Source organism: Meles meles, chromosome 17 (assembly GCF_922984935.1).
Source record: "Meles meles chromosome 17, mMelMel3.1 paternal haplotype, whole genome shotgun sequence".
In the NCBI taxonomy this organism is placed as follows: domain Eukaryota; kingdom Metazoa; phylum Chordata; class Mammalia; order Carnivora; family Mustelidae; genus Meles; species Meles meles.
In genome coordinates, this window is record NC_060082.1 from 59193046 (window position 1) to 59208699 (window position 15654).

Genomic DNA, 15654 nt, shown 5'->3' on the forward strand with positions numbered 1-15654 from the left:
AAGCAGGCTCCCCACTGAGCAGAGAGCCTGATGCAGGACTCAATCCTAGGACCCCAAGATCATGACCTGAGCCACTCAGGAGCCCCTTGAATTGGGATTCTGTGTAATGATGTGCTTTGGGGGCTCCATCTCACAGCAGCCAGGGCAGGGGATGGGGGCGGTTCTTGTTTCTGTCTGGCTGGAAACAGTCTGCGAGGGCTCAAATTGGTGCCTCCTGGAGCTAATCCAGCTGAATCCTTCAGTACACATTGTCATGGGCCTTTAGAAAGTTCAAGTCATCAATGGAATGCAGACATTGAAAAAATCAATAGATACTATTTTTGCCTATCAAATTAGCACTATTAAAAGCCCAAAAACACTGAAGGTTTCGCTAGAATAGCTCGAAAGTACATTCTTAACAATAGGCTTCTAAATACAGACATCCCCAGCTCTTTAAAGATGACTCAACCATTCCATTTCTAGGACTGTAGTCTAAGCCAATAATTAAGATTTAACTACCTAGATGTTCATAACAATTTATGATAACTGAGAAAAATTAGAAATTATTTAAATGACCAGGAATAAGGAACTAGTTAAATAAATTACAACAGATCCCAACAGTTAGATACTATTCTGTGATTAAATTTGTATTTTGGGTAAAGATACATGAACTCAGAAAAATTGTTCAGGGTGTATTGAAGTACAGATCTCATCATAGGAAGCTTGCCATAAATATTTGTTGGGTTTATTTCTCCTCCCCCAGGTGGGGGTGGGGATAGCCAGTGGTTGGATGATCTCTGGGATGACACCTGCCTTTCGTGGATGCGTGGGAGCAGGAAGTTCTCAGCTCCCGCCCCCCCAACCCCAGCTGTCCCTCCCGGGACTCTAACCGGAGCCTGTGCAAGGTCACTCCCCCATGATGGGCTGTGCCAGTTAGGAGGTGGTTGCTATGTCTTGCCCCTCACTTCTCTGCCCCGAGAAAGCCCTCTTGGCTCCTGTCTGCCCTGAGCCTCCTTCCCCAGCTCCCGTGGGCTCCGTGAGCACCTCTGCCTCCCAGTGAATAAGCCCCTTTCACTTTGGTTAAGCAGGCTTGTTTCCATCCTTATAGTCAAGAACCCCAACCAATCGACTCTACTGGGATACTTTGAAGAAGCTCTATAAAGCTACATAATCTTGGGACACCTGGGTGGCTCAGTCGGTTAAGCATCTGCCTTCAGCTCAGGTCATTATCCCAGGGTCCAGGGGTCGAGGCCCGCATCGGGCTCTCTGCTCCACCAGGGACCTGCTTCTGCCTCTGCCTGCTGCTCTCCCTGCTTGTGCTCTCTCTCTCTCCTCCCAGCAAATATATAAATAAAATTTTTAAAAAAATACATAGTCTTCGGTTTCCTCTTCTTTTTTGCTTCCTGGTATTTTCCAGTCTCTTTTTAATAGCTCTGCATTGCTTTAAAAATACTGTAACAATTGGGGCGCCTGGGTGGCTCAGTGGTTTAAGCCTCTGCCTTTAGCTCAGGTCATGATCTCAGGGTCCTGGGATCAAGCCCCGCATCAGGCTCTCTGCTCAGCAGGGAGCCTGCTTCCCCCTCTCTCTGCCTGCCTCTCTGCCTGCTTGTGATCTCTGTCTGTCAAGTAAATAAATAAAATCTTTTAAAAAAAATACTATAACGATTTTTAGAGTACTTTACATTTTACATTGCTTTCCTGAATTGTAATTACAATTACATTTTACATAGCCAAGCCCTTTCCACTGGAGATTCTCAAAATTAGAATCAGACCTGACGAGCATGCATCGCATCGGTCACTGGGCCCGTGTATCAGGAGGCACATGTCAGGAAGGCAGGCAGGTGTCCTAAGGGCAGCACGGGGTGGCTCGGGCCCCCTACACACTCTCGCCCTTTACTAAATATACGGGCACCCAGTGAGGCCGAGCATTCACAAATGTTATCTGATTTTAACAAAACGAGCCTCCCTAAACTGGCAGGAGGCTTAGACAGTTCCCCACAAAGTGGCCTGGAATGGAAGTTGCAGGACTGCTGTTAGCAGGAGCGAGCACCAAGAAAGCGGCAGAGCTCTGTGTCAGCTAAGTGACAAGGTCTCATCTGATTTTGTGAAAAGTAACTAAAAAAGACTGTATATAATCAGGAAGACCAGTCGGCAAATCAATTTACCTTCATTCTCACTAACAACAAACTTTGCCCCCTGTGGACATCATGCCTTGGGCGGGTAACCAGGCTCCGAGTAAAGCTACCACAGCTGGCAAGATATTGAAAAACTAAGTGTCCAGGGGCGCCCGGGGAGCTCAGTCAGCTAAGCGTGTGGCTTCAGCTCAGATCATGATTCCAGGGTCCTGGGATCCAGCCCTGCATTGGGCCCCCTCCTCAGGAGGAAGTTTGCTTCTCTCTCTCCTTCTGCCCCTCCCCATGCTCATGTTCTCTCTCAAATAAATCAAATTTAAAAAAAAAATAAGAATAAAAACTAAGCATTCAGATCACAAAACCCTGATTTTTTTTTAAGATTTTATTTATTTGAGAGACAGAGAGATAAGCAGGCTTCTCGCTGAGCAGGGAGCCTGATGCGGGGCTCAATCCCAGAACCCTGAGATCATGACCTGAGCTGAAGGCAGAGGCTTAACCGACTGAACCACCCAGGTGCCCCATGAATTTTTTTGATCAAAATAAAACACTGCTTCCTCAAATAAATGAGAGTTTTCTCCAGGGGGCAAGGTGAATAATTTATGCCACTTTAAAAGCACTATGGCTACTAGCAAATTTTTAAAAACGAAGAAAGATCCAGCAATCCCACTTCTGGGTATTTATCCAAGATAATTGATAGCAGGGTCTCAGAGAGATAGAGAGAGACACTCATGTTCATGGCGATTTATTCACCAGAGCCAGGAAGTGAAAGCGATTCTAATGTGGTGCCTATCCCCGCACAGCCTCCTTCGGACAGGACCCATATATTCACTAGCACCACTTTTTAGAAGAGTTTTTATTTATTGAGAGAGAGAGGAAGTGTGAGCACACAAGTGGGGGGAGGGGCAGAGAGAGAATCTTCAAACAGACTCCCTGCTGACCATGGAGACAGATCTGGGGCTCCCTATGGGGCTTGATCTATGACCCCGAGATCATGACCTGCACCAAAGCCAAGAGTCAGACACCAACCGACGGAGCCATGCAGGTGCCCCATGAGGTGAAAGCAGTTTGAGTCCACTGGTAAATGAATGGAAGAGCAAAATGTGGTAAGTATGTACGACGGAGTTTCAGCCTGCCTTTAAAAGGCAGGAAATCCCGACACCTGCTCCAACATGGATGAAGCTTGAGGACAGGCTGTGGAGTGAAATCAGCCAGTCACAAAGAGACAAATACTGTGTGATTCAACTTACAAGCGGTATCTAACTCATAGTCGTCAAACACACAGAAACAAAGCAGAATGGTATTTGCTAGTGGCCGGGGGGAAAGGGGTGCTGTCTAATGGGTATAAAATTTCTGATTTGCAAGACGAAAAGGTTCTGGAGATCTGTTTCACAGGAACGTACATACACTCAGCACTACTGAACTGTACACTTGACAATGATTAAGATGGTTCATTTTATACTGTTGGTTTTTTTTCTTTTTTACTGCAGTTTCCAGTAAAAGAAAGAGCGCTGCCTGAAACCCCCTAATTTCACAATCTAGATGTAAACTTAGGAGCTTATAATTAGCAGCACCAGGATAGCAGATCTCCTGTTGTCTCTACCAGCAGTGACTCAGGTGGCTCTGGACCCTCGGCCCATAGATTAAAGACATTATTACCATAGATTAAAGACATTATTACCTACCTGCCTAGCCAAGCACAGTCCTCTCCCTCCTCTCCTCCCCCCTTCCCTCCCCTTTCTCCTCTTCCTCCTTCACTACCTCCTCCCTACCCAGGCTGGTTTCCTACAAATAAAATTTGTGCCATGCCTTATACCCTTTAAAGAATTTTCACTTTTATTAACCATCTGATTTTCCCACCAGTCCTGCAAGGCTGGCATTCTTCCCACTTCATAGATTGGGACACAGAGACCCAGTAGGATTAAATGTCTGCATCCACTGCCTTGTCAGTCTGTGGCAAAGCCCAGCTCCAAACCCCACGCTTGACTGCGCAATCTAATACTGCCCCAGAGATTCGGTCTTGGGGCCTGATGGGACCCAGGAGCCCGGATTTCTAGTAGCTATCCCTCCCAAGTGTTCTGATGCAGACGACTGCTGACCCAACTTGCAGACACACACGGCCGCCCTGTCCAGCATGAGGTTGGGGGGTATGTGACCAGGGGGCTCTTGGCTTCTTTAAAGTGCCCAGAAGAGGCAACGCAACAAGGTGCGCTCTCATCCAAAAACAACTAGAAAAGGCGAAGGAGGGAAAGTTGGAAGGAAGAGAGAAAGATCTCGATGCATTGCATGCCACAGAAAATAATCCCGCCAGTGGAAATCCCAAACCAGCCAACTGTCTTGGGCGTTCTCTTTGTCTCTTAGCATCTGGCACTTGGACGCTTGGGAAGGTGGGGGAAGCTGAGGTGGGCTCTGTTTTCCAGGCGGGGGTGCACGGGAGGGGGGCAACTGACCAGACTGAGTCACGGGCAACACACGCGTGTCTCCGCACGAGGCCCGGCAGAGCTGCGGGGTGTGGCGGGCGCTCCAGAAGCCAGGGTTACAAGGACAAGCAGACCCTGCGCGAGAGACCAAGCACCCCTCTTGCCAGGAAAATGCCCTTGTGGTTGAAATCAGAGGCTGGGGGCTAAGTGGGAGAGAGAGATAAAATATGAACCGAAATGGTTTGAGTAGAAAGACAAATGTTCCCTTTGTGACTATGCCACATTTATTCTGGAACTGGGGGATAAAACCAGATTTCTGTGGGAAGTCTGTGTTGCTCCTTTTTGGAGGCCTTAAAAAAAACCAGACAAATTTGTGCTAAAGATAAATGAATCAGATTCCAAAGAGCTAACTCCTATGACTACCAGAATTTCCTTGAGACAGGCTGTGCAGCTGGACAGCAGTCAGAACTTTCGGAAGAATTCTAGAAGGGAGAACCTGATCCTGAGGCGTCCTTCTAGGGGAGCACCGGTCCTCAGAAAGACGATGAAGATGTCGGGGTTAACTCACCAAACTGTGCTTCTCGGGCGCCAGGGTCATGCAGGGCAACAGGCTTCTAGAAGAGAACTAGGAGCCACCCGTGTGTCTAAACAAGTCCACACCTGGGTCTCCGCCCTGGGCACCAGCACACGCGTCACCGCGGCATGCTGGGGCTGGTCCATGCTGCCCGAGGTGCCCTTGGAGGCGCCGCCTTCAAGGACCTGTCACGTCCCTGCCACCATCCTCAGTGGCTGCAGGGTGTCCTGAGGGGTCCGAGCTCTCCGAGGGGCCACCATGCCCCTTCCCCACGCTGCTCCGCCCTGACCTAAAGGCATGGGGCTCAGACCCCCGTCTGGTGATTCTCGCACACGTGCCTAAGCCAACCCCGCACTTGGGTTTCATCTTGGGTCCCATCGCCACACCTTCCGTAAGGGATGATTCCTTGCCCTCATCCATGTTTGCTCTTTGTAAATGGAATGACCCGAAGGACAGAGTGAAGTCAAACTTCCAGCAGCCTGGGTTATTACCCGGGAACGGCAGGGAAGCCCGTCACCCCTCCCCTCCCGCTACACTGGTCGCTGCAGTGGAGGTCCCCAGGACCCAGTCCTTCAGTCTGGTAGCTCTCCTGCCTGCCTCTGACCCTAACCCACGGGCTCCAAGGGCCATCACTACCCCCGCACGCTGCTGGACCCAACTGCCTTGACCTTCGGTTCCTTCCATCCCAGCTGACAAAGCCCGAACCCTGAGCGGACACAGCAACTGGCTGTGTTTGCTCCTGAGCCTGGGCTATCGGACAAAATCCTCCGGGAGTCCCTGAAAATCCTTACACGGTTTGCTCATCTCCTGCTCTGTAACCCACCACCTCTTCCTTGGCAGAGATGCAAGAGGCCACTGGGAAGGAGCTGTCCACGCTGGTTCGGCGCTCCAAGCCATCCCAAGGCAACCCTTTTCTCGCTCTGCAATCCGGCCCCTCCTGCTTCCTCAGGGGAGAGCACAGACACACCCGCGGGGGTCCGCTCTCCTGCAGATAGCCCCTCCGCCTTGCCAGCTCTCTCCAGCCCCGTCCTCGAGCTCACGTTCCCGCAGCTTTCGGGCCCTCCAGCCACGGCACCCTTCACCCTGTCACTCACCAAACCAGCTCCTCAGAGACCACCAGTGAACTCGGTTGCCCCAACTGGTGGACATTTTCTGTCTTCAGTTTACCTGCCCTCTCTACGGCCCTTGTCTTCTCCTTGGGATCCTCTCCTCCTTGCCCCTCGTGGGCTCCTCCTCCCCTGCGTGCCCTTAAACGCTGATGATGCTGATGTCCCCCCGGGCAGCTGACACTCTTCTTTTCCCGGCACCACTCTTCTACTACTTTTCCCCTCAACTACTACTCACATGTTGGGACTTCCAAAACCCATCTCTCGTGCCAGGTCTTCCTCCCACTACTCCAACCGATCGGCTGTCTCCCCTGGGCACCTCACTGGCTCCCTGATCCCAGGATGTCCACCGCCAAACTCCTCACCAACCTTGACCTGCTTCTTGATTTCTTTGCTAAATGCATGGCTCTATCGTCCACTCCCTGGCCGCCTGCTGGACTCTTCCCAACCTACCCTCTTCCACCAACCAGCTCCCTTACCACCTGGTCTCCCTGCTTCTGGTCTCGACTCTTCGAGATCATTTTCCATACGATTTGCAAAGCATCTTTCTCTGGGATCTTCAGAGAAAGTCCAGATTCTAACAAGAAAACCCAACGGTATGACCAACCCAATCTCCTCAATGGTACCGCTCCTGTCTACCACCCCAGTTTCATCTCTTGTCGTGTTCCCCAAGTCTGCATTACCTTCAATTCCCAGAGTGCTCCCTGTTTCATGACACCCTGGGGTGTCTGTACTTGCTGCTCCCCGTGGGAACCCCCTGTGTCCCATCACCAGCTTAGTGAACTACTCGCCTCTGTCAGTGTTGCTGATCTGGGAGGTCCTTTCTGCCCAATAGACGGTTTTCTCGCCAGAAACTCACCCCCCAGGCCGAGTGAGCTGCCCCTCTTTTGCACTTCCACAGCACCATGACTGTGCCCTAACCTGAAATGTGGTTGCTGACTGACTTGCAGATCCCCCTCACTGAACTGTGACCTCAATGAGTTAGAATCCCCCTCACAGCTCCAGTTCCTAACTCAGTACCTAATGATACTCGGGAAATGTTTCATGAACCAAGAAACAAACAGTGACAGATTATCTCTCCAGTAGCAGCCCCCATTCTGCATGCCTAGAAGGAAGCATCATAAGCAACATCAAATGTTGGCGGGAAGCATCTTCAAATAGGGATCGCCGTGTACGCATGACAGAATACACAGGTTATGGAAGATTATTCATTTTCCTTCTCCTTATTTTCCCCTCTGCCTTTGAGTCCCTGGGTCTTTCTCCATCGTGATTCCTTGCGCTCAGGCTTCATTCTGCTTTTCTCACTGCTGTTGCTCATGCGTACCACACAATTTCTCAATATTCTTATTCAGTATTCAGAACAATATTCTCATGGCAATTATTCTCAACAGCTAAGAATTCTTTTTTGTTGTTCTTTATTTTTCAATTTAAAGTTGATGAGAATAGCTAAGAATTCGAAAGACCAGAAGAGTACGGCCACTCCCTTACGTTGTCAATTTCCATTCAGTCTTCTTGTCTCTAGAGTCAATGACCTCAACTCCGTTAGCTGCTCTGCAAATGGTAACACACTGGATCAGCACACTTACACTGTCACACTCAGTTACTAACATTTCAGATGAGGTTTGTAATCGACACTCACAAGGGGTTAATTATTAATATTCCTTTCAACCGCCCCCTCCCATCCAGATGCTGAAGGTTCGTTGTTTGTGCTTGTTTCAGCACACTGATACTGGCCCTCACTTTGTGCTCACTCTGTCCCCTCCCAAGATCTTTCTGTGCCCCACCTGGGGTCATTCTGGTCGTTCTTCATTTTATCAGCATAATGAATTTGAAGGTCACTGGGGTTTTATTGTAGAAAATCCACAACAATCCACAGATAATGTTAAAATGTTTTTAAGAATAAGCTTTAAAATAATTAGCCATTGGTCATTCCATAAGGCTAGACATACCAAATAAATTTGTGTTCATCTTTACAATCCAAAGTGTCACAAAATAGTTGTCACCGGGCATTAATTATAAGATATGAAATTAACGAGGACAGGCCATCTCTACAGTTGTCCTTTCAGTGAGCCTCCAGGGTACCTAGCTGTCGTCCACCACCATCATGGCTATGTAGTCCTTGTAATGAATGGAATTCGATTCTGGGTCAATGGCAGCAGACAGCATTTCTTCCATTTCTTCCTGAGAAAAAGGCTCACCTGGGAAGGACAAGAAGAGAGTTTCATCACTGACAATCTTCTGATCATTTTCTTTCTCCTTCCATCAGCCAACTTCATTGCCCTGCAGTTGCCCAGGTCCCCGCTGGGTTGGTGGCTCCCCTCCTGGGGCCCTGGGGTCAGCATGTCAACCCAGTCCAGAGATTCCAAGAGCGTGCTGCTGTGCCCCTGGCAGATTTGGGACTTATTTACCTTGTGGATGTCGTAGCTCAAGCAACCTATGAAATCCATCACTTGAGCTAACCCAGAAGGAGAACATTCAGACATCCTGAAAAAGGCTATTTCTTTAAATTAAGGCTATTGGGATTGCCTAAGAATTCACCCAAAGTCCCAGTTTTCTAGGGTGTCTAATCATTATGTTCGCAAGGGTGTGAGGATGGGACCACACAGTCTCGATGCAAAATTGCTGAAGAGCGGAGGCTCGAACTGCAACCACCGTATCTCTGAATACCGCCTAACCAGATCTGGCCACTTCATGACGCCAGTTGAGCCCAGGGACAGATGCCATTTGTCCACCGTGTCTAAAGGGCCCTCTTTGTTACAGCTTTGGCCCAGTGTTGCTGTCAAACAGAACCAGAAGCGGCAAAGAAAATCTGTGGCTTTCGCTGGATTCAGAGAGCAGCTGCAGATCATCTCGGACATCGGTTTCACCAAGATGAGAAGCAAACTCAGGAGGAACGGTGGAAATGTCGCCGAGTACATAAGAAAGAATTGTGTCCTGATATTAAGCAAAAATAGAGAAACATCCAAATCGCCGCTTTCCCCCCTAAAGAGTCTTCTCTGAGCAGGTGAGTTACCAAGGTCTGCAGATCGCTCACCTTCTGAGCTTGTCACCTGCCCCTATGAACAATCCTTTCTAGGCTGGAAGTCGGCTCGGACCACAGAAATTATTCACATGGGGCTCGTGATGACAACGATAACAGATGATCAAACCAGGGGAGGGTGTCAAGTCCTTGAAACTGTCCTTACACCCTAAGAAAAGAATGCCTGCAGAGCCTATGGAGACAATTCTGAATCTCTCTTAGACCCAGCTAAATCCACTGCCAATGAATTCTGATGGGCACCACGGAAGTCCCTAAAAGTATGCAAGTAACAAGCATTTCTTGAGAACTGCTGTGTTCCAGATACTGCCCTACGTGCTTCAGATACGTTCACTAAGTTAGCCGCCCAGCCACCTCATTAGAAGAAAGAACTGCTACCCCACTTACAGAAGAGGACACCGGGGGCACCTGGGAGGCTCAGACTGTTAAGCATCTGACTCCTGATTTCAGCTCGGGTCAAGATCTCAGAGACATGAGAGTTGAGTCCCACAGAAGACCCGCATCGGGCTTCCTGCTCGGTGGGGAGTCTGCTTCTCCCTCTCCCCAAGCTCCCGCACCCCCGCCGCTGCTCTCTTTCTCAAATAAATAAATAAATCTTAAAAAGAAAAAGAGGAAGGAGTAGAGGACCCCAGCACACAGATGCGAGGGTGCTTCCCCCCCGCCAGTGAGAGGCAGAGCTGGGATCTGGACGTCGCCGTCCAGCTCAAGGTCCATGACCTCAAGGACCACACTTGACTGCTCAGAACAAGGCCTTGCTCACAGCAAAATCCAGAATGCAGCCATGCCGCTTCCTTGTCAAGGAAGGAGATACGCAGCATTTGATTAAGGTTGGACGCAGACTAGCTTAATGACGAAGAGCACAGTCCTGGGAGGCGGACTGCCTGGGTTCAAAAGCTGGGCAAGTCACTTCGACTCTCTCTGAGGTGTTAATAACCGTGCCTATTGAATGTGCTTGTGATGAGCATGAGAAATGTTATTATTGAAATATCACTTAGAACGGTGCATGGCACGTGGGTGGCAATGTGGGTTTGTTTAAAAAAAAATTTTTTTTTGAGACTTTCCCTGCTCCTAAATACAGTCTGACCCACACACACGCCCGGACAGTCCGACCCACACACACGCCCGGACAGTCCCACCCACACACACGCCCGGACAGTCCCACCCACACACACGCCCGGACAGTCCCACCCACACACACTCCTGGACACCTTGTAGGCATCTGAGTCCACGTGGTTTGCCACATTCGCCACGTGACGTCCTGGGCATTCAGAATGCATCATCCCAACCTGACTAATAATGTGTGGATTTGGTGAAAAGTCACGTTGTGTCCACGGCAGCCCGCTCCCGATTTCTCCGTGTCAGTCAGCAGCATCACCTCGATCCCGTCACCAAGGTCAAAGACCCGTCACTCCCGCCCCGGCGCCCACCTCTGTCCCCCACACCCTGTGACTCACCGAGACCCACGGGTCCTGCTGCACACGGTCCTGCTGTAGCTCTCGCTTCTTTCTGTCCAACACCCCCTCCTGCACCGTGAGGCCCATGGGCCCAGCACCCTACAAGGCTTCTGCGGTGCCCACATGGTGACTTCCAACCCCAGGGCCCAGCCCACGCACGTCCGCAGATTCGTCTTCTGCTGGCTGCCAGCGAGACCTCTGGGTCCTCTCCCCTCAGACTCCAGGATACCACAGTGTCACACTCCCCCCGGCTCCCCGCTATCGTTCACACCGTGTGATCGAGGGCATCTCTCTCCATCGGCCCCTTCACACCTTCTTCGTTCATCTGCGCATCATTCATTCATTCGTTCATTCAACACAGACTTGTTGAGACTGATTGGGCAGGCGCTGGAACGGGTAAGACTTCAGCCCTGCTCCCGGTAACTCGCCCACATGAAGCCGACCATCCCGAGAATCCACTGTCTTATGCTGTGGATTGCCTCACGTCACCTTTCTTTCCCCCAGGCTAATATCCTGGGGAAATGGAGCTTTGAGGCCCTCTCACCTTAGTGCCCCTCACCTCCACACAGCAGGTCACCATATTAATGACAACGAACTCTTTCTGGCCATTTTGACTAAATTCATTGCCTCATAGAATCCAGGATTCACTCCCCTTAATTAAGCTTTAGGATTAAGAGGTTGGTGCTTTGAAAGCCATTCCCCTCCCATCAGAGTGAGCCCCTAAGACATTTGTTACAGCATTCCAGAGCTTGGTGGCAGCTGTGACGGCCATGTCACTCTTGCCCTCGCTGTCGGTAGCCCCGCATCGCGGTGGGTCAGGCCGACGCGGTCGGCCAGCGACACAGGCGGCAGCGGCATTTGTCTCCTCCTCACAATTAGCTGCGCTTTTGATTCCGCCCCAAGCGATCGCAACTCTGAATCACGCGGGGCTCGATCTGGAAACCGATGAACTGAACAGAGGATGGGAGACTGGGGAGGTGACCAAGAGGGGCACGGTTTCAAGAGGACGCCCATTAGGCCACTGACATTCAGGGAAAACAAACCCATCAGCGGAAGCAGAGAGCGAGCGCCTGCAGGAGACTTGGCGGCACTGACGGGTGAGCCCATGGCGGCGAAGTGTGGGTGCGCATAGGTCAAGGTCAAAACCAGCAGAAAAAGCTGTAAGTTTTTGTGTGGATTCCATTCAATGGAGGCTGTATTATCTGTAAGTTCATCAACTGAAAAGCTCTTCAAAAAGGCATTTTTATATAATCCAATTCAAATCTTCAAGCTAGTAACAGGCATTGATTTCTACTGATTGACAGCTCATGGATTGCAAGTGGTATAGCTTTTATTCTGAAAAATACTCTAACTGAATGGAGGGACTTCAATTTGCAGCAGAATCTATATGCATTGTAAAATCCTATAAGGCAAAAATCAATCTTTCTTTAACCTACCCTTTGTCCACTTACCCCACAAAACAGAAACCACTCCAATACCAAAATAATAGGAACAGTAAATAACTCTTTGAACCTGAATGATTGATTTAAAAGTGTTCCTACAATTTTTCCATAATTGTTGTTAAATTATTAATCACTTAAATAAGTCATAATTATAAAATACATAATAACCCCCTCGTACCTTCTTCAGTCATACACTTGATCAGCTCTTCCTTCGTCAGAAATCCACGTTTAGACGGATCTAACACCTAAGAGAAAAGAAAGGGTAGATATTCTATTTTTTGCTTGGTGAATATATTCTACAGGATAAATTTCTCATATAAATATACATAAAATCTGGAGCTTACACACCTCAAACGCTCGGAGAAGGGTATCTTCTGGAATGGGTCTGTATCTAATCATGCAGTAAAAGGAGAAATGCCACAGTATTTAGCTCAGTCTCTACACAACAAATGATCACATAAAATGAAATAAAGCCTACTGATATGCAAGGATAATAATACTTCCCTCACTGAAACATGTTTGGATTTCTAGAAGTTGAAGAAATTTCTGGAAGTTGAAAGCACTCCACACCCACAGAAGATACTGAGTTCAAATTTACTGGCCTATGTGAAGATATCTGTTAGCCTTTCTCATCATTATGAAAATATTTAGAAACAAAGTTTCTACAATAAATCAACTGTGGTAAGCTAACACTACACGTTCCTTAGAAAAAGAATTAGGGTGAATTCTCACTGAGAGCTCACAATAGAAGATAATAAATACGTTGTTGATTTGTGCCTTGTGTGGCCTTTTTGCTCTGTGATCACACTTTGCTTATTATATTAATACAAACGTGGTTGATATTTCTAAGCACACTTCACCTGGCAGTTCAGAAGTATAGCGAAAAGTCAGAGGGAAGCGATCCCAGGATAAATATTTGGCTGAGTATAATACACAGAGTGAAAACGCCAAGTGTTTTGAAATTAACATAATTCTAATCACAATTACATGTACCTTCTTACCTTCTTTCCAGCAGTACTTCGGTCATCACTGGAAGAAATTTCTCAAATCGAATGTATCCGGTGGGTTCTTCTTCCTCTACCTAAACACTCAGTAAAAAAATAGCTACTGATTACTTCGAGCGTACTGAGCAACGCCTTTTCCCTAAGCCAAGTGCTAGGGATTTGATAATGAGCATTTTGGGGCATGGTCTCTGCTCATAGTTTTTATTTGGTCGTAGAGACACAGATTAACCAAAAAACAACAGAGCTGAGTGTCTAATGATAAACGCAGGGAAGCGACAGTACCTGGTCTCTCAGAGTGTAGAGCAAAGGAAAGTTCTAGGCCAGATCAGGAAAGGCACTCATGAGGAAATCACACTGGAGCTGATTTACAAAGTGTGCGTAGAAGCCAGCAGGTTCGAGAACCCAGGTAGAGGAAACTGAGCGCCCTTGGAGGCCAGGAGGCTGGGGGTGCATAGCGAGCCAGGAGCAGACTATTTCCAGATGAGGCTGGAGGGAGAGACAGACACCAGACCCTGCAGGGTCTTATGGTCCATGAAAGTGACTTTGGCTGATATCCTAAGAGCATGGGAAGGTCCCTGAAGGTCTGGTAGATGTGCGTGCAAAAGATCACACTGTTTGTGGGCGAGGTGGCTTCTGCGGTGGGCTCGGCAGCTGTGTGAGGGAGCTTGGATTAGAGCAGTGGCCGTGAGGAAGAAGTGGACGGTTTCAAGAAATATTTAAGAAGTAAAAGCAATCGGACCCAAGGGCACCTGGGTGGCTCAGTCTGTTAAGCATCTGACTCCTGGCTTCAGCTCAGGTCATGATTTCAGCATCATGAGATTGGGCCCCGTGTGGGGCTCCTCGCTCAACGGGGAGTCTGTCAGGGATTTGCTCTCTCTCCCTTTCCCCCTGCCCCTCCACCCGGTCATGTGCGCATGCTCTCTCGCTCTCTCTCTCTAAAAATAAAATTACAAACCTTAAAAAAGAAAAGGCAATAGAACCTGGTGCTGTATCTATACTGGGCAAGGACGAGAAAGAAGAGAGGGGTCAAGGATTCTGACTTGCACAAATGGGATGGAGTGATGTTCTTCTGTGATAAGGAACACGGGATAAAGGACCTGGTTGAGGGCGCCCGGGTGGCTCAGTTGGTTGGGCAGCTGCCTTCGGCTCAGGTCATAATCCCAGAGTCCTGGGATCAAGTCCCACATCAGACTCCCAGCTCCATGGCGAGTCTGCTTCTCCCTCTAACCCTCTCCCCTCTCATGCTCTCTCTCACTCTCTCTCTCTCCCCCAAATAAATAAATAAAATCTTTTAAAAGAGGGGAGGGGAACGAGGTTAGAGAACCAGTCATATCTCAAGGACCAAAATACCTATCAAATCACTGTGATAATTACTAAATGCCTACACAGTTAAGGGAACTTTGTCATACTACCACTAAATAAGAGAACACTAGACCTGAGAAAGAAATTTTGGTACCAAGCACTATTAGATGAGGAGGAGAGACTCCTGCCCATTGGTTCAGCTTTGACGGTGTGGCTGAATAAAACACTATTGATCTGAACGTTCATGTCAGGCTATTTACAAGGAGCCGTAGATTTCCACTCCCTTTCAAAGTTTCTATTAAAAGGCTCATCTATCCCAATTTAATGGTGGACCTTTCAGCAGATTTTTTTCTTTGAGAAAAAAATAAGAAATCTGTAACTTGCCGCTAAATGGAACATGCTGTTGTCCAAATGAATCTTTTTCAGTGTTTATATTGGATGTTCTCACCTAGCATAAGGGGAGACCTCAGACTCCACTACGGAGAGAAATTGTCATCCATCGAATGACGGAATGGTCCTCCACAATCTCTGAGCCCATTAATCCTCGAACAATTGTCTCAGCTGCCTCTATGTACAAGGCAAGATTTTGCAAATTAATGTTCATCTGGCCCTGATGTGCTTGAGTCACACTCTGTAACCTACCTACCCCTGGAGTCTCTTAAAAATAAAATGTCAATCCCATGAGATGACCTTTGGAGGGATAATTTTTATTTTTATTTAATTTCTTTTCGGTGTAACAGATTTCATTGTTGAGGGATAATTTTAAAATTAAAATGGGGAGTTTCTATGCTGATGACTCCAGAAACGTGCTTCGGAAGCTAGGCGAATGGTTTGTTTCCTTCTCTACCCCCACCCCCCACCCCCAACAAATCACTGCAGAGCAAACAGTCTTGACCTTGAGAAATCAAAACCCCCCTGTGTTTTATGAGCATCTGCATCCATCTACAAACGGTCTGTAGTGTTTCCAAAGGGAAGTCACCTCTCTAGCACTCTCTCCACCATGCGAGAATTCGCAGCACGTCGTGTGTGTGCCCCGTAATGGTCCCCGGGCTCCCACAGGACTTCTACGAGCCCCCAGTGCTCTGAAGGCGGGGGTGAAAATGGCAAGCATTCTGGCCCCGTCTATTTGTGAAGAGCCTGAACGGCACAAAAACAGCAAGTGAAAGCAGATCTCCAGCTGATCAGGATAGCCGAGGAGGTGTACATT

General features: G+C 48.5%; 1 protein-coding gene across 4 annotated transcripts in view; it reads right to left on the reverse strand.

Moving 5' to 3' along the window:
* Positions 1-7626: 7626 nt before the first annotated feature.
* Positions 7627-15654, reverse strand: part of EFCAB2 (EF-hand calcium binding domain 2) — a 109224-nt gene continuing 101196 nt past the window's right edge. For 3 of the 4 annotated variants that reach the window (XM_045983282.1, XM_045983284.1, XM_045983283.1), the window contains exons 4-7: positions 13143-13222; positions 12490-12532; positions 12320-12386; positions 7627-8406 (exon numbers count right to left, since the gene is read on the reverse strand). In XM_045983282.1, the coding sequence (XP_045839238.1) occupies positions 8291-8406; positions 12320-12386; positions 12490-12532; positions 13143-13222 (306 nt within the window). In that variant the 3' untranslated portion in view covers positions 7627-8290. The remainder of the gene's footprint in view (positions 8407-12319; positions 12387-12489; positions 12533-13142; positions 13223-15654) is intronic. The other variant, XR_006815637.1, reaches the window with a different exon arrangement.